General features: G+C 41.2%; 1 protein-coding gene across 1 annotated transcript in view; it reads right to left on the bottom strand.

Moving 5' to 3' along the window:
• Positions 1–20481, bottom strand: part of LOC124556853 (protein MON2 homolog) — a gene marked incomplete in the record, with an annotated part of 217153 nt that overhangs the window by 176689 nt on the left and 19983 nt on the right. The window contains 3 exon segments of the mRNA XM_047130874.1: positions 52–177; positions 1437–1679; positions 4086–4268. Of these exon segments, the coding sequence (XP_046986830.1) occupies positions 52–177; positions 1437–1679; positions 4086–4268 (552 nt within the window).

Here is a 20481-nt window from a genome sequence, read left to right as displayed (position 1 = left end):
TCTTTTTTTTGCATAAAAAACAATGTCTGTGCTAATATATTCAAAATGTACCTGGTAAAATACAGATGAAAAATTTGTCAGAACTGACTCCAGCAGTTCCAAACCAAATGTGCGTGTCATCTCAGTCATTCCAATCAACCAATATGGTTGATCAGCATTTACAAGCTGCACAAGGTCCTGATCAAAACAAAAAGAAAATTCAATTTTACCTACATTTTTAGACTTAATACATTTGATTAGAGCACATAAATGACTAATTTAGTTTATAAAAATGTCATTCTTAATTAACCCTTTCAGGCCCTCTGGATAAAATTGTGTACATTAACTTTTACTGTGTTTAAGCTGCAACAGAAGTATTTTTTCCCAATGGAAACCTGAATGTTCAACCATTTCATCATGCCCAAGTGCTGCCAACTGTTGGGCATCACTATGAAAATATCAGCAAGTCAATACAGCAGTGTGCAGCATTTCATGAACACCAGAATACACGGATGTAGTTGGTTCACTATATTCCACTGTATAAATGAATATTGTCATTATTATTCTGCAGGTAATTATTGAGTGATCATTTTACTATTTATTACAATATAGAATATTTCATAATTAGTTATTTCAGTCCATAAAATGAAGCCAAGTGTACACAGTATGTTTTGAAAATGGGTACACATGTTTGTATAAATCTTGCATCTAAGGGCATTACGAAACTGTGTAAGAGCATTACCATATAAAGAAAACTTTTCCTTCCACCAGAAAAAAAACTGATCTGAAAAGGTTAATGTAGGCTATAGTGAGCACACTATGACAAAATATTATCATTTTATTATGTAATAACTCACATAAAATTATTCTGCCCACTTTTTATTTCATGCACGGGTGCAAGAAGCAGCTGAGTGTTGCTTGCAAGTTTCATCTGCACTACAGACAACAAGAACTAATATTAACCTAAAAATTGTAAGAGTAAAATATTGGGAATACAAAAAGTAAGGCGAGAAAATATTTTGGAGGTGGGGTTTTGTGGACAGCCTTTCCCTTCCACACATGTAACAGTTATGTTATATGCTGACAGATGATCTTGTTTTCATACTTCCTTTTTACTTTTTGTTTCCCACTGAAGTTCTTTCTATCCACTAAATTAATGCCAGCCGCTTCCCTTCCACCATGAATAGATGACAAAACATCATAACCATAACATCTGTTTTGGAAAACCCTCATCAATACTTCATTCTCATTCTTACACACGCATGCACGCACGCACCCACGCACACACCAAATGTATGAAAACAAGATTATCTGTCAGCATATAACTGTTAAAGATGTAGAATGGAAAAGATTAAAATAATAATAATAATCGAAGAATTGTATAATCTTGCACAATGAGCTCTAGAAAAGACTCAAGGCACATAAAGTAAAGGAATAAGAAGAAACATCTCACTAACCTGAAACATTAGATATGCATCAGCAGCACATAGTCTTAAACCTTTAGGTGCAACATTACTAGGAACTTTCAGCTCCTCCAGATTAATATCTTTCTGCACTCCTGTGTCACGATCATAGTATGCTTCATCTTCGGCAACAACTCTTTCAAATACTAATGAAACTAATTGTCTAACAGTTGCTCCAGCAGTATTAATAGTTGTTGAATCTTTGGTAAAATGTAAACGAAAACAAAGAACCAAATTCTGTAAAGAAAGAACATTTAAAAATTTTCAGCAACAGAAACATCAGCCGACCTCTACACAATATTTTCAAATTTACAGTAATATGGCACAGTCCAGTGCACCTAATTCAACCACACCAGACAATAAAATTCTCTCACTCAGAAAGTCAAAGAAAAATTGAAATACTTCATACAGCTTTTTTTTAATTTTACACAAACAAAAACTTCATAAAAATAAAAGAAATAAAGACAACTTTTTCAGTTACATTTACAAAAACAGTTGCTATGAATTGTTTGTTGAGTTCTTGGTTATCATTCAAGTCGGAGGAAATCTTGGTTTTCATACCAAGAGATTTAAAAACACAGAAGTCCTGAAACACAACAAAGTTTACATTTCAGCCAAGATCTCAGTCTAACCATATATTTATTAATTCTGAAAAAATGGATGTTGCAGAGGCTAACTAATGACAGACTAATTTTGAACCCCACTTGCAACCAAATAGTGCACTATCAACAGGCAATATCAAAGATCCAGTGGAGCTATTAATAGTCTGCAAAATGGGTATCTACTGACAACTCAGATGGTATTACCTGACTACTCAAATCCATATTACCATGAAGAAATTCCAGTGTAACTTACAATTATGTTACAAGATTTGTTCTTGGGAAAGGTATGTCATGACTGGAATTAACATTTACTGTAACATCCATCAGTACTTACTCTAACACTGTTGACACAACAACCCAGTGTTAAGAAGTTTATCAGCTAAAGAAAACGCCCCTGGCTCAAATCAATTTTCTGGCCAAATTAGGCCCTAATTTTTTAAAAATTTAGGTCAATCCTCCCTTTCTGCTATCCTGCAAAGGTTCATTTTATTTTCTTTTATACGTACACTCATGATCAATTGAATCAGACATACCTATTTAGTCACCAGGTAGCATTCCCTTTCACCCTAAATATGTCAACACCACATTGGGGCACTAACACTATGAAACACCGGAAGTGCACTGATCCACAGCCACTCTGATGCCCACAGCTCACAGAGGTCTGTCAGAGATCGAGCCAAGACACACACATTTTCCTCGGATATGCTTAATAGGATTGAGGTCACATGACTTCATGAATTATGTAAGCATTGTCATGCTCATGGAGTACACCTCAAACCATTCTGACAATTTCAGAGTGATAGGGTGGTGCATTGTATGTGTGGTGCTGCAGGTGAACCAAAGGACACACTCGGACCCATTCCTATGTTGTTCACTGGGAAGAGGAAAGGGCAGTTGGATTGAAAGCCACATTTGCACAACTCTGACAGACCACCAGTTGTATTATTTTCCCCACAACAGAACCGGGGTATGTTGAGTAGCCAGCATCTATCCTGATATTCCTTTCAGAGCTGATTATGTGGTTTTAATTATGTTCTGAAGGCTGCCTAGTCTCTTGGTGTAATGCTTGGTCTTAAGCTGCACAGTAGCATTCAGTACTTTGAAGTGCTGTCTGTAGTGAAAGCTTGCCATATGATTGACTATGTGACAGCAGTAATGTGTTTGATTCTCCATGCAAGTTCCATCAGTTTACAGAATGCTGCCCTGTTGTCAAGTAGGATGCATCATCTCTACAGCTACATAAGCACTCCACAGCCTGTGTACAGTGCATGGCAGAGGGTACATAATACCAACATTATCAAGTTTCTTTCCTTCCATTCATAAATTGAGCAAGGGAAAAAAAGACTTTAGAATTCCTCCGTATGTGCTCTAATATGTATTATCTTTTTCTCACGATCCCTATGTGAGATATACATTGGTGGCACCTTTGAAAACAGGTTTTCTAAATTTAAACAAGGTTTGGTGAGAATGACATTGTCTTTCTTCCAAGAATTGCCATTCAAGTTCTCCAAGCACTTCTTTTACACTTTCATGTGGGCTATATCAACCTGTTATAATCCTAGCAGTTTTTCTCTGAATTTGTTCAATGGGTAAGTGGCAAGATGCCAACAGTTGTGAACAACAGTACCCACTACAAAGGAAAGTTTGCCCATAGAACTTGGTGCAGAAAATATTGTTAATTGGTGAAACTCTACCACAGCAGTACTTCAAGTATAAGCTACACAATTAAGCACTTCTGTTCGGATTGTGAGAATCACCTCACTTTGAATGTTATCAGGTTTATCATTTGGTCTCTCTCTCTCTCTCTCTCTCTCTCTCTCCTGCACACATAGACACCCCCCTCCTCCCCCCCCCCTTCACATACACCATAGAGAGTATACTACGCATTATATTGAGAAAGAGACAGTAAGTAATGATATGTAGTAAAAATTTAGCAATGAATACTGCACGATGTCTGCTGAAGTCTCATTTTTCTCATTTCTAGATATTTTATACACAATTGTAGACATATGTTCCAGATAACATTCACACTGACTCTTACCCTTGCAAGCGTGTCACCATGTACAACAGTATTTGTAGTCAACAGCAAAGTGACACTCTGCAAGACCTTAACCTCCTCAGTCCCAGATTCCATTAGCATCCAAAGAGTATCAGTTATGTATCTTGCTCCTTTCTGATCAACAGCCTGCTGAGTCATCAGCCGCTGCATTATTCCCAGGCATAACTGTAATAAAGTAACATTGATGTACATATGACAAAATGTAATTCTCTAATGCCATAAAGAAGACAGAGTCAAAATGAAAACAAAAAACCTTACTTTAAGCACAGAAATACATAGGTGAGCTATGTGTACAAGAAGCTGGGAATGGTCTACAGCTTTAAGTAGCAGATTGGAGGGTTTGATGGGAAGTGTGAAGTCAACAGTTGTAGTAAGATGAGTAAAAGTGTACAAGGAAAGAAGAGGGTGGTGTAATCTGATTTTGAGTTTTGAGGTCAAGAAACCTTCAGAGATTCAAGACAAAGTAATAGGAGTTCAGTTCAATTCAATTATTTTTATATCTGTTATCGAGAAACTCAAAACAGTTTGTACATATTCATCAACCATGATAAAATACCATGCATTATACAACATATACAGGATGTTTCACAATTCCAGTTGCAGGCATCTGGGTGTCGTAGAGGGGCCTTATTGATAAAGCTTTGATAAGAAATCCATATCCAGAAATATCTAGTTTTGATATAAAATAAATGTGAAGATCAGATCACTTTCAAGTATCCTGCTTCATGCAATGCAGCCAGAAGATATAATTAAGGGATAAGAAAGATTAGAGCTTAATGTCTCATTGACACTGAAGTAATTAGAACGAAGCACTAGCTCACCCTGATTCAAAGCTGGGGAAGAAAATCAGCCACGCCCTGTAAAAGAAACCATCCCGACACAAACAGCAATTTTTGGGGACTCACAGAAAACCTAAATCAGGACAGTCAGATGTGGATTGGAACCATTGTCTTCATGTCTCCATCAAGTGGAATATTTAAAGACTTTCAAATGTATTTTACAGCCATATGGTACATTTCCAGACATGAGTTTCTTATCAAAATATCAACCAAGTCCCCTCTGCAATCCCTAGAAGCCTGTGAAACACTTCGCATAATCATAAAGCACATTAACAGCAACTATTGTTAATATATCATATAGAAATAAAACATAAAGTTGAAAATATAATTAAATAAAACAATGCAACAAAGAAATTTAATTAAAGTTTAAGTAAATAACTTTCAGCTCATTGTATGTCTCCTGTTATTGGTTGCCTTGGAAAAACTCAAGGTCTTTCAACTACAGCTATACCAACTACACATATTGTTGCTACATTCCTCCACATTGCCGATAATGTTAAGCGCTGGCTCAGCAATGCCCAAGTCTATGCATAGCCATGTGGGAGGGCATTGCATTCTTCTTTACTTCTTTTTATTTTATAATGCCTCCAAGTTCAATAATAGTTATGGTTGGTTGGTTGACTTTTTTTTTTTTTTGGGGGGGGGGGGGGGGGGGGGTAAGGCACCAAACAATGAAGTCATCAGTCTCTCGATCTAAGGATGGGGCATCCAGGAGTACAGATGTCCACCAATATGTTTTCTTATCTAGTCGGAAGATTCAAAACAGTGCAAGTTAGACAGCAGAAAATGCAATAGTCTGGACAGCTTTTGTACCATCAAAAATAAAAACAAGATTAAGGAGATGGCGAAGTCAGCAGGTGGGCATCTCCAGGGCTCTGCATGCGACAAGAAACGTCCCACCCACAGCTGTCCCACCCCTGAGCCATTACTGCAAAAGCGCCCATTATTCAACAGTGTGACACCCAGAACAGAAAACTGAGTGGAGCAGAAAGGAGGCAAATCAAATCTAAAAATGATTAAAACAGAATAAAAGAGGGATGAAACAGTAGCCTGGTCAAGGAGGTAGGGTTGGGGACTGCCTGACCTAGCATATAGCGTGAGACACCCCATTCGCAACCACTCTTGCCCTGCTCCAGTGCTAGATTAAAATCTTATAACTGAGAATAAAAACCACTTTCATGGAGAAAAATAAGAACCAGTTCAACCATCCATGAATCATCTGCCAATATTAAAGGCGATGATTCCAGAAGTCCATATTTAGCATGGATGGTAAAAAGAAGGCCCCCAAGCATCCATCAAGATACGAGCTACTGTCTGTAATGCTCCATAACCACAATGTGAGGGTGGCCCATTACACAAAAGAAAGCAACGGGTTAACCTAGTATGACCAATGCGGAGATAGCATAGGACTGTGGATTCCTTCCATGGAAGCACAAGGAAGGGAACCATGCTGCAGTAGTCTCCTCGATTATGATGAGTTTATTAGATGGAGCAGTAGCCCACAACATGCCTTTCTACCTCCGAGTGAGCAGAGACCTTATGTGCACCTGCAAATCTGCACCGCGTGTCGGCAAAGTGAACAGGCAGTGAGTAAGTGCTCCTCTAGCCGAACGATCAACCAGTTCATTCCCTGGGACAGGTGCATAACTTGGGACTCTGAGAAATACAACTAAGCAGGCAGCATAGCAGACGTCAGTGAGAAGTTCATGAATAGACAATACCAAAAGGTGGCAAGAACAGCATTGGTCAATAGCCTCTGCGTCAGTACATATTAGAACACAGTCAAGGGAAGCGCGTTTAGTAAAATGGAGGGCTCTGCTGCCAGCTGTCAGCTCTGCCATAAACATACTACACGTTCCCAGCAAGAAATGGTGTTCCACACTGGCAGGAAATGTAAAAACATAGCCCAACTAATCCACAGTTTTAGAGCCATCAGTGAAAAGATGAAATCACCATGAGTCTCTTGAAGAACTGGACATAACAGATGCCAAATGGTCATGGGGGCGACCAAGACTATAGGACCTTGGAAAAAATCTGTCCTAGTCTGTGGCCTGGGCACCATCCAAGGGGAAGTGCACGAGAAAACATGAAGAGCATAATCCAGGAAGCAGAGATGGAGATCTTGGCAGAGGGAAGAGTGGCAGATTCCAACTGGTAGTTCCACCTAAGGGCGGCTATCAGGATGATGATGACACCCTTCGTATGTAAAGGGAATGGGACACATGCGATGACCAGGCGATTGAATAAGAGAGTAAGAGCTGGTACCGCTGAATCTGAAGGGGAAGATCCCCTCTTCAACAAGGAGACTGTCTATGGGACTAGTCCGAAAGGCACCTGTGGCCAGATACACATCACAATGGTAGACTGGGTCTAGCAGTTTTAAAACTGAAGGAGCCACTGAGCCATAAACCTGGCAACCATACCCCAGTCAGGACGCACCAAAGCCTGGTAAACCTGGAGAAGAGTAGCATGATCCACACCACAAAATGCGTGGGCAAGAAAGCAGAGCACATTAAGCTTCCACATGCTGCTAGTATTCAGATGATGAACGTGGGGCAGCCAGGTCAGCTTTATATATAAAAAAAGAGGCCCCAGATATGGGACTATGCTACAACATCTAGTGCTGTGTACCTAGGTAGAGCCTTGGGTCAGGATGGACTGTGGTATTACAGCAGAAATGTATGACCCACTTTTTGAGGGAGAGAATTGGCAACCATGGGAAACAGCCCATGCAGAGGCCCTTCGGGTGGCACCTTGGAGCTGATGTTCAGCAGATGCTACTGAGTGGGAGCTGTAACAAATGCAAAAATCATCAACAAACAATTCAAGGGCAATCAGCAGCCTTGTGGGATGCCATTCTCTTGGACCCATGGGGAGCTGAGTGAAGTCCCGATTCCATTCCAGAGCAACCAGTAGGATGAAAACTGATGAATAAAAATTGGTGGGTGGCTTCAAAAGCTCCAGTCACGGAGGGTGAGTAAAATGTGATGACTCCAAGTGGTGTCATATGCCTTATGCAGGGGGAAAAAAAAAGAAGACTGCCACAAGGTACTGGCACTTAGAAAAAGCCTGCTGAATTGCTGTTTCCAACCTAAACAAATGGTCAGTTGTGGGTCATGCCTCCCAGAAACTACATTTATAGGGGGACAAGGGCCCCCCAAGATTTGAGAACCCAGCATAATCTGTTGACAATCAGCCTTTCAATCAGCTTCCACAGTATGTTGGTGAGGCTAACCAGACAGTAACTGTCGAGAGATGTTGGGTCTTTGCCTCGCTTAAGGACTGGGACAACTATGCTATCTTTCCAGTGTGAGACGAAGGCACCTTGGAGTCAAAGACATCTTAAGACCCAGATAAGATGTTGCCTTTGGGGAACATTCAAGTGTTGCATCATCTGATTGTGAACTGAATCAGGCCTGAGGCTCTGTCGTAGGTTGAGATAAGAGCCTGAAGTAGTTCCCCCGACAGTGAAGGGTTCATTATAAGATTCAGCCTGGTAGGGAGTGAAACATAATGGGACCTCTTCAATTTGTCACTTCTGCAGTAAAAAGGTAGCGGGATAGGAAGAGGACACCAATGCTGTCACAAAGTTGGTCGCAAGATGTTCTGTAAGAACCGGCGAATTGGTAAAAAGTCCACTCTGTAAGACAAGACCTGGAACAGCTGTTGAACACTGGTGACCCGTAAGACCAAGGAGCTTGGCCCACACCCAAAACAAAGGAGACATAGCACTCCCAGCATTCCTTCTTAATGTGTTTTATTATTTAGCGAGCCTTAGCATGAAGTCGCTTAAAAGCGATTAGGTTGTTCTGCGAAGGATGTTGTTTGCATTGCTGCAGGGCTCATTGGCAATCCTGAATAGGTACTGCAATGTCTTTGATCCACTGCGGCACTTGCCAACTCAGAGTGGGCAAACTGTAGAAAGGGGAACAGCAGTTCCAGCAGTGGGGGTGACGCCTTCCACAACCTCATCAATATGATATGACAGAGAGGTGGCAAATGTAATAGCAGAGTCATACAAAGGCCAGTTGGCTCTGTGAAATGCCCAATGTGGTTGTCTTTTCATTTGGTGATGACACAGAAATGAAAGGATCGCCAGAAAGTGGCAATTGTCACAAATTCCATCATGAAGTAACCAATGTAGCTAAGCTACAAGATTAGGGGAAGAGACTGTTAGATTGATAGGTGAAAAGGTGCCAAGGTCAGCACTGAACTGGGTAGGAGAACCATCACTGAGGTGGCACAGATCATGGTCTGTGAGAAGCTGGTCAATTAGAATATCCCTACAGTGGTGCTTCCCCACAGGGGGTGGTGTGCACTGAAAATCCTCAAGCAAGAGAAAAGAGGGGAAAAGATGCTGGATTGATGTGGTCAAATTAACATAAATGGCCTGCCTGGAAGTAGGTAAATGTTGCAAAGAGTAATTGCCAAGGTCATTTGCACCCACACCGCTATTGCCTCCAACAAGGTACGAAAGGAAATCCATTGGCCAATGACATCTGTACAGGCCAAAGTACAGACCCCTCCAGCTGCCCTCTCAGGACTGGCGCAGTTCCGACAGAATGCACGATAACCACCGAGTTTTGAAGAACAGTCGCCAGTGAAGTGCACAGCTAAGAGAGCAATGCAAACTGCAGAAGAGGAAGAAATAAGATATTCTAGTTCTGGCAGGTAACAGCAGTACCCATTATAATTCCACTGAATGATCATATAAAAGGTAGCTAGGTTAGATGTGAAGTGGACAGGAGGGCCATGACACCACATGATCATTGCCTTTCACCACTGAGAATCGACCCCCATCCACAAACATCAGCTCAGAATTCAACTGCGTAGGTGGATCTGGTGCCTGCATGGCACCGGAGTAGCCTTGTCCTTATTCTTCTTCTTCTTCTTCTTCCATAACCTTTGAAGGTAGGGGCTGTCAGCATTGAGTGAAGTGACAGATGAAGATCGGACAGCCCAGGGACCTAGAGGCCATGGCTCCTTCATGCATTGATTGGTGTCTGATCTCCTTTACTGTGGAAGAGGAGGGTAGTGGGGAATTTTGTCTTTTTTGGGGGGGGGGGTCTAAATGTTAGCATAATTGACTGTCATATCAATCGATAATATTAATGCATGAAACACATATGGACATCTGTGTGTAAAACTTTGCACACTGTTCTACACTACTACAGGGGAAATTGATTCTCAGTCATCCTGTACAACTGTAGCATTCTTCTGGGAAAGGTAACTTTCTCCCCCACAGACAATGCTGACATTTAGTTCACAGACAGGCTACCTTCTCAGCATTTCCTGTTCAATTCTCCTATGTAGGTAGACAAAGTAACTTGTCTTAGCTCCTGCTTATACAGTGGAGTTATTGTCAGCTTATTAACTGAGTACATATTTGCAGTTGTGAAGTGAGTTTTTATGAAAAAAAAGCTCAACAGCTGGACCTCTCAAATGCCTACAACACTGAAGAGCCTGCCCCATGCATGACATGCTGTCAATATGTATTCAACAATGTTGATTTCATCGTCTCCACTCCCAGTGGCTGGAATATATTTCCTAGCCTGAGGGATATCAAATTCACCGCCCCAGCCTCACCTCTCCCAACATCTGAAGAGTTCCAGAGGCTTAAACTGTCTCCCTCTGCAACACAAGTAGATCACCTAGCTGTTATGGAACTTCCGATAATTCAGTGTAAGACAAGCAATGCCTTACAGCAGATCACTGTCCTAGTTTTGAGCATTCCAATTCCCACCAGCTTGTAAGATATACTGTCACTGTGTGGAAAGTGCCTCCATTCAGTGCAGCTCACTCTAGTAGTGCCAGGAGTTCCTGAATGCATGAGATTTATGCAGTCTACCAGTAACACAATGAATCATGGGAGAAGTGCAGTAACTTTCTGGTCATTCATTAATTCACCACAAAGCGAGTACAACATAAACACACGGTTTTACAATGTGCTGTCAATGACAGCAGCAAGGTGCCACATTTAACAATTCTCTCTCTTTCCCACCAACACTACATACGTCACTGGCACCACACACTGAGATTAAATACTTCTCATTCATTGTTTATAGGAAAATATTTTACATAAAACCTCACTTAGTAACTGCAGATATGGACTCAATTGAAAGTAACTATTATATATAAACGAGCTCTGTCAAGAGAAGTAAACAAAAAATACTGGGGAGGGATAGTCTGTCTGTGAACTAAAAATTGAGCAACACTTATGGTGTGGGAAGTTGCCTTTCCTGGATGAATGCACCAGCAGCTGTACAGTATGACTAAGAATCAATTTCCCCTGCAACAGTGTAGTACAGTGTGCAGAGTCTGTCCATATGCATTTCTTTCTTTAGTGTTATTAGTAACTCATATACTCATATCTTTATACCACATAGTGTTAACAGGCTTTGTGGAAAATAAACAACCCTGAGCATGTGTGTGCACTGCATCATCAGCATATTATAAGCTGTGCTGCGGTAGGTTGGTACAACTTTGTGAAACACCCTGCAGTTGCTTCTGGTCATACCGTGGGATAGACAGAGCAAGGAATCAGCTGCTCATTCTTCAATTTGCAGACCTATGAAGGGGGGGAATTACATGACATCAATCTGGCAACCAACAATCCCTCACACTTCTACCCCCGCCCCTCCCCTCCAATCCCCAGCCCTCGACTGTATTACACCCACAGAACATAATTTATGCCTTAATATGATTCTACAGCACTTAAACATGCTCAAGTAATTACTATTTGTTCTTAATCCATTTCGTTTAACAGTAACCACTGAAACACTATTTTTAATAATCTGCAATTTTCCGTTCCCTGCAATGTGGAAACTCTTAGTCCTAGTGAAACAATGAATAGGACCTTTCTTGTCGGAAATCTGATTTAGTTTAATTTTGTGCTGGGAAACATTTCCAATAGAATCCATGCTTCTCAAGTTATTTTTAAAAAACAACAACAACAACAACAACAACAAAGTGGTCTTTAAATACACCCACCCTCACACCCACACCCTGCTGGTGGGGATTATTAGAATGTTGTTCATGGCCCTCCCCCTACCACTGTACAAAAATTTGAGACTACATGATTTTCCTTGGTTGACTGGACTAACTGCTCTTTGGATATAGTGGCATTACTTTCATATTTCGAGAATCACCAGTAAATCCTCAACAGGTGTAGCATGTAAGGAAAAGGTGAGCCTCAGTAGTATGCTTCACTATATTTGTTGCATTATTGTTCGCTAGCTCTCCAGTTGAAGACACTGCACCAAGACACTGGCAGCAAAGGCCACGTTAGCACTGAAGGTAGCTTCATGATATGAGCACACAACATACAGTGGTAATTGACAGTTGGCAGTGCCATCACGGGTAATCTTATCCACAATTCCGACCACTTTCTGAGTAACAGATTTTACATGTTCTAGTAAGTTCCTTTTCTCATCTAGAAGAATGCCTGCAAACAGTGCTGCATTTTATACGGGTCCATTGGGCCTCAGGGAAGGATCCTGGTGAGAGAAATTCTTCCCTTTATAAGCATATCAGTGGTTTTATGAATGGCTACAGCCAATTTGTCAACTTTGCACCACCACTGCATCTGAACAAGCACATCATTTATGTTTCCCTTAAGTCTCGCTCTGGAGCCAGCAGACACAGCTACTAGGATGTGATCCGTATATGCAGCACCACCTTCAACATTTTCTTCCCTATCTAAAAGACAGAAGTGGAATTCAATGCTAAGTTCCCAGAACATAGGGGTCACTCATGGAGCTTTTGACACAGCCTTTGGTAATCTTTTTTATTACCTTGCTCTGCCCCAAAAGTCATTGGATGGTTTGTCCACTGAAATAATCAACAACACTCTTGTATAGACATTTAAGGACCCAGAGATCTCCAAAACATGCAGACATAGCAGGCCACCGAAGATCTGAAGAGCTCTATTAACCACATAATCTACGTGTTTCCATGTTCTGAACCCATACTGGCATTGGTTCAGCACCAAGAGCTCCCATGTACCTACAACTGGTCACAAAGCAAATGCTCCTAAACCTTGGCCAAGGTATTTAACAAGAAAATGGGTTTGTAGTTTGTCAGTGTTGCTGCATCTTTACGCAATCTATTTTTAACCACTACTGCCTCAGTTCTTCCCAAATCAGTGGTATACCACATCTTCGCAAAGTTTCATTTACAAAAAGTGTCAAATAAGGCACTCCAGTGGACTGATCATTTGCGCGACAATGTAAATGCCATCAAAATCTGGTGCCTTTCCAGTTTTCAGCTTGAAAATTGCAATAACAACATTTTCCTGAGTAAAAGGTAACACCAACACCTTATTGCCACATTCATTATATAGTTTATTTCAAATGTGTACATGTTTTTCTGAGCGCGTTTTCATGTTATCAGGAAGTTCAGCTGACTCCCGTAACCCAACAATTACTGATCCAGCCTCCCTACACATCATGGACGTGACAGTAGGTCCCTTAACCTTTTCAGTCAACAATATATGCGATCTTCTTCATATGTCAAATTCTAGTTGCCTTACAAGAAACTTCTCCCCGATATATTCTTTCAGTTTCCTACAACAATGTTTTTTAACACATCTTAACTGCCCTGTACTCATGGAGACTCACAGTGCACTCTGGTTGAAAGTGTGTTGATAAGCTCTTCTTTTTGACCTTACCCTTCATCACAATACGGGAAGGTCCAGTTCCCCAGGACTTCAGCCTGACAATTTATCTTTTTCTTGGGAACATGAATGTCCTGTGCTCTCTGCAAGGGTTCAGTTAGAAGCTGTGCACCCAAGTATACGTGGATTAGAAGTGATTCCACTGGAAATGATGTAATGTAGGCAATTAAGCCACTCCAAATTGCTTTTCTGATACCTGATGTAGAGAATCATGCTCTTCTGTTTGTCACAATCTATTGTTGCCATTTTCCTCTTTGGTGACAACTGCATAATGCTCACTGGATGACAGGTGCTAGAGCACTTGCTAGCAATTAATCTTAGCTGCTGTCATCCAGTCTGCTAAACTGACAACTATATTAGTGGCAACATCTGCTCCTCCCTCAAATGTATTTGACAAACACTCTAGCTTTGAAACAATGAAGTCCATCTCCTGTATTATGTCCTCTTAGTATCTCATCCATGAGCTTATCTATTCTGTCACAGAGTGGATTTTGCATCCATATCTGTTGCCCCAAGGGGACATGCAACTCATCCACAGATAGCTACTGCCCTGAGCTTATCTATGAGGGACATTTCGAAACTAAGTTTTGTCACTGTTTTTGACATGGAAACTTTATTGCCAAAAACAAATACACCATGGCACCATGAACTATACACCTCGCATATTTATTTTATTTATTTATTTATTTTTTTTTTTTTTTTTTACAACTGACACCCAACACTGAGACATTTGTCATAATTTACAATCAGTTTGAAGAACCTAGTCTGATAAAACTCTGTGCCCCTTGATGCAATGAATTGTCACACAGCCTGCTCCACCTCAAACACTGGTTTGCATCTGGCACACAGGTCTGCTGCTACACTCTCATCCTTGGCACTCAGTACATTTATCATTCCTCCTCCTTCTCTGATGTCTCTTCAATTCCTGAACCAACAATGCATGTGGATTCATAAGGCATTTATTTGTATCACCCGGTGTACCAGCTTCTCTTTCAAAAACAGAGACAAAACTTATTTCCGACATGTCCGTCATATATAAGGTCTGATAGGATGCGAGTACTGCAATCACATATGCTTACTAAAATCCACGCTTTCTGCACATCCATCACTTCTACTGTGACCATATGCTTGTCACACTGCTGTGCCACCTTGGTCTTCTGAACTTTCCCCACTTTTAATGACATTGGCTTACAGTGTCTCATCGTGGCCAGTAATTGTTAACATATCTGCAGGAAAATGTGGGAGCCTATTGCTTATACAGTACAGTTGTTGCAGACTGTATGAAAACTGAACTCTTTGGTTAGTTTTCATATTCAGTCAGAGCCAGTTTACTTCACACAGCATTAAACAGTAATATCTTTATCATTCTGCATGTACTGAGTGTGAAAAAATCACTTTGGAGAGGAGAGGCTGGGTCAGAGAGTACACGTCCATATGTTTTAATAAAATCACTATATGTTGCTTGATGCCGATTGGTACATTTATTCTTGTGAACAGCTGCCAAAGGAGGTCACATAATTGTTTAACCTCTGTTGGTAAAGCATTCCTCCCAAAGAAACCTTTCTTATGTCCCAGTTATGAAATATGAAATAGATTTCACTTTAGGACGCCCAACTCAGATAACATGTCTAGGGGCAAACTGCAGCACACTGAAAAACTCTAATCAACTTAACTGCACCTTAAGTTATAAATTCTTGTAAAGTCTGTTTGAATGCTTTCAAGCATGATTTTTGGTAAGGTTCAAAATATTAGAAAGAGTTTTCATATTAAATAAGAAGTTCTGATTTTCACTAAACTTAATTTTTTGAGATTTTTATGCCCTCCAGTGCTACCACAGGGAATGCGGCAGAGGGGGGAGGGGAATATGCAGATGACGATGCTGCATGGGCATCTACTGCTACAGGAAATGCGGTAGCAATGCCATCATATTCATCAGTGTCTTTATCATAGACTCTGGCAGGAGATTCAGGAAGCTGCAACACCAGGTTGGACAGCTACAATGTAAGGAAGTCCCTCATTGCAGGCATTACTGCAGCAGGAACATTTCTCTCATCAGTAGCCCTTGCAGTCTGAGGAGTGGATGCAATGTTCTCCTACATGGTCTTTCCTTGGAATAAAGTTCGTGAACCTCATCTTGTGTGAGCCTGCCTATTTGTCTTGTGGGTAACTCATAATGAGTCCTACCATCTGTTTAAGCTTCCTGAATGTTCAACTTCACTTACACAAAACTGCTGTAGCTCAAGTTTGTTTATCATACAACACATATTAGCGTGCATCATTATCCATTTAAAGAACTATCACCTAAGTTCCTTTGCAATTGCTGTCTCTAAGCTCCTCTGTAGTATCTTGTCATCTATGAAATTCACACTGCTCCTTCACAAACCCCATACTGATTGGTGCTGGAATGCTCTCAAAATGTGACACTGCTCTCCTTCACAGTGTAAGACAAGTTGCTTATGCCAAGCTATGACACAACGCCAGTTCCTGGCTGCTGTTGATAGGGACAAATGCTCCCGTATCCTTATAGTGTGTCTTCCATTATTTGACTTACACAGATCTCACATAGAGTCATTGGTCACCCCCCTTTGGTGTTATTTTAGAACGGTCCATAGTTTATTCTAGCTATTTCACATTCTATCAGTGTTTCATACATTGCACAATCTTTGCCAAGTCCATCACATTTTCTGGTACTGTTGTGACATGGAATGCAGACAGGTTTTTCTTTGATTTTGGTCATCATAAGAAATGATTACAAGTGGTCACTGATTGTACAGAGACTGGGTGATTACACAGAGAGATGCACTGCACTTGGACATAAATAACTTTCCAGCTACAGCAGCAAAAGGGAACAGTTCGGGATATGTCAATGTCTATGTCTCTAATTCAGTGCTGTGTTTGGCAGCGAATATCTTTATTTGTAATGCTGTCATGAGGTACCAACTTTTCCATGATACCTCACATTCTGTGAAAGACATCACAATCTCAATGAAATTCTACCATAGGAGTTAACGTTAATAATGGTTCTGTACATCATGACATGCAGAACATGCAGCAAGACCAAAACTTTCTGTTTAACTTAAACCTGAAATGAAAGAATGGTATGTGGGTCTCAGTGAAACATTGATACAACCTTCAGTGGCTGAAGTGAATGACTATTATGTACAGATAACTTTCAGCCAGTAACAAAACGAAAAAAGACAGGAATGGTTATTTTCATCTTTGGAAAAGTCCAAGAAATTCTGCACAGCTTCTTCCACTGGAAAAAAGTGATGCCTTTTAGGGATTGCAAAGTGTAACTGTGGAACACTTCATAAACAGGACACACAAACAGGAAAAAGTAAATCATTTAGTTACTGCTTGATGAATGTTTGAATCCTTGAGTTACATCAAACCCAATACAGTTTTCAGAGTACCAGCATATGGTAGTATGAGGACAAATCAGAAAGTCTTTGCCCTACTTTTTTAGTCAAATTACAGTTGTAATTGTTCAGTCAACATATCCATTACCGGTGTTAGACCTTTCTTGGTTCAGACAGGCCTTATCTGCTGGTAGCTCCGCCACATGGCACTGCTGTCATTTTTTGGTGGCAGTGCTTCACACGTTCACAGCATTAGAGCAACCAAGTGCAATTCGTTGTCTATGGAGCAAGGGATGAACGTCCACTGAGATCTACAGGCTTATGGAGCCCACATATGGAGAAAACTGTCTCGCTTTGACAACTGCGAGGGGATGGTGGAGCTAGTTTGACAAAGGCCATGAAGTCTTGCATGATAATGAACGGTCAATCAGTGACGACAACATTACCCACATGGATGCAACGGTGAAAGCATATTGGCGTGTGCACATCACGGCCATTTCCCAGGAGCTTGACATATTGTATGGCAGTGCTTACATCATTCTTGGGTCCTTAGGGTACTGGAAGGTTTCATGTCAGTGGGTGTCTAAGCAGTTTGATGTAATGACGAAATGCAAGTGAATGATGTCTTCACTGAACCATCTGGAATGGTATTCCAAGGAGAATGAAAGTTTCCTGGATCACATTGTTACTCACGATGAAACATGGATACTGCATTTCAAGCTGGAATCCAAGCAGCATCTACATCTACATCTACATTTATACTCCGCAAGCCACCCAACGGTGTGTGGCGGAGGGCACTTTATGTGCCACTGTCATTACCTCCCTTTCCTGTTCCAGTCATGTATGGTTCGCGGGAAGAACGACTGTCTGAAAGCCTCCGTGCGCACTCTAATCTCTCTAATTTTACATTTGTGATCTGCTCGGGAGGTATAAGTAGGGGGAAGCAATATATTCGATACCTCATCCAGAAACGCACCCTCTCGAAACCTGGCGAGCAAGCTACACCGCGACGCAGAGCGCCGCTCTTGCAGAGTCTGCCACTTGAGTTTATTAAACATCTCCGTAACGCTATCACGGTTACCAAATAACCCTGTGACGAAACGCGCCGCTCTTCTTTGGATCTTCTCTATCTCCTCCATCAACCCGATCTGGTATGGATCCCACAATGATGAGTAATACTCAAGTATAGGTCGAACGAGTGTTTTGTAAGCCACCTCCTTTGCTGATGGATTACATTTTCTAAGCACTCTCCCAATGAATCTCAACCTGGTACCCGCCTTACCAACAATTAATTTTATACGATCATTCCACTTCAAATCGTTCCGCGCGCATACTCCCAGATATTTTACAGAAGTAACTGCTACCAGTGTTTGTTCTGCTATCATATAATCATACAACAAAGGATCCTTCTTTCTATGTATTCGCAATACATTACATTTGTCTATGTTAAGGGACAGTTGCCACTCCCTGCACAAAGTGCCTATCCGCTGCAGATCTTCCTGCATTTCGCTACAATTTTCTAATGCTGCAACTTCTCTGTATACTACAGCATCATCCGCGAAAAGCAGCATGGAACTTCCGACACTATCTACTAGGTCATTTATATATATTGTGAAAAGCAATGGTCCCATAACACTCCCCTGTGGCACGCCAGAGGTTACTTTAACGTCTGTAGATGTCTCTCCATTGATAACAACATGCTGTGTTCTGTTTGCTAAAAACTCTTCAATCCAGCCACACAGTTGGTCTGATATTCCATAGGCTCTTACTTTGTTTATCAGGCGACAGTGCGGAACTGTATCGAAAGCCTTCCAGAAGTCGAGAAAAATAGCATCTACCTGGGAGTCTGTATCTAATATTTTCTGGGTCCCATGAACAAATAAAGCGAGTTGGGTCTCACACGATCGCTGTTTCCGGAATCCATGTTGATTCCTACATAGTAGATTCTGGGTTTCCAAAAACGACATGATACTCGAGCAAAAAACACGTTCTAAAATTCTACAACAGATCGACGTCAGAGATATAGGTCTATAGTTTTGCGCATCAGCTCGACGACCCTTCTTGAAGACTGGGACTACCTGTGCTCTTTTCCAATCATTTGGAACCTTCCGTTCCTCTAGAGACTTGCGGTACACGGCTGTTAGAAGGGGGGCAAGTTCTTTCGCGTACTCTGTGTAGAATCTAATTGGTATCCCGTCAGGTCCAGTGGACTTTCCTCTATTGAGCGATTCCAGTTGCTTTTCTATTCCTTGGACACTTATTTCGATGTCAGCCATTTTTTCGTTTGTGCGAGGACTTAGAGAAGGAACTGCAGTGCGGTCTTCCTCTGTGAAACAGCTTTGGAAAAAGGTGTTTAGTATTTCAGCTTTACGCGTGTCATCCTCTGTTTCAATCCCATCATCATCCCGGAGTGTTTGGGTATGCTGTTTCGAGCCACTTACTGATTTAACATAAGACCAGAACTTCCTAGGATTTTCTGTCAAGTCGGTACATAGAATTTTACTTTCGAATTCACTGAACGCTTCACGCATAGTCCTCCTTACGCTAACTTTGACATCGTTTAGCTTCTGTTTGTCTGAGAGGTTTTGGCTGCGTTTAAACTTGGAGTGAAGCTCTCTTTGCTTTCGCAGTAGTTTCCTAACTTTGTTGTTGTACCATGGTGGGTTTTTCCCGTCCCTCACAGTTTTACTCAGCACGTACCTGTCTAAAATGCATTTTACGATTGCCTTGAACTTTTTCCATAAACACTCAACATTGTCAGTGTCGGAACAGAAATTTTCGTTTTGATCTGTTAGGTAGTCTGAAATCTGCCTTCTATTACTCTTGCTAAACAGATAAACCTTCCTCCATTTTTTTATATTCCTATCAACTTCCATATTCAGGGATGCTGCAACGGCATTATGATCACTGATTCCCTGTTCTGCACTTAAAGAGTCGAAAAGTTCGGGTCTGTTTGTTATCAGTAGGTCCAAGATGTTATCTCCACGAGTCGGTTCTCTGTTTAATTGCTCGAGGTAATTTTCGGATAGTGCACTCAGTATAATGTCACTCGATGCTCTGTCCCTACCACCCATCCTAAACATCTGAGTGTCCCAGTCTATATCTGGTAAATTGAAATCTCCACCTAAGACTATAACATGCTGAGAAAATTTATGTGAAATGTATTCCAAATTTCCTCTCAGTTGTTCTGCCACTAACGCTGCTGAGTCGGGAGGTCGGTAAAAGGAGCCACTATTAACCTAGCTCGGTTGTTGACTGTAACCTCCACCCATAATAATTCACAGGAACTATCCACTTCTACTTCACTACAGGATAAACTACTACTAACAGCGATGAACACTCCACCACCAGTTGCAAGCAATCTATCCTTTCTAAACACCGTCTGTACCTTTGTAAAAATTTTGGCAGAATTTATCTCTGGCTTCAGCCAGCTTTCTGTACCTATAACGATTTCAGCTTCGGTGCTTTCTATCAGAGCTTGAAGTTCCGGTACTTTACCAACGTAG

Source organism: Schistocerca americana, chromosome X, assembly GCF_021461395.2.
Source record: "Schistocerca americana isolate TAMUIC-IGC-003095 chromosome X, iqSchAmer2.1, whole genome shotgun sequence".
NCBI lineage: Eukaryota > Metazoa > Arthropoda > Insecta > Orthoptera > Acrididae > Schistocerca > Schistocerca americana.
Note: the sequence above shows the minus strand (reverse complement) of the source record. Positions and strands in the feature narration are given on the sequence as shown.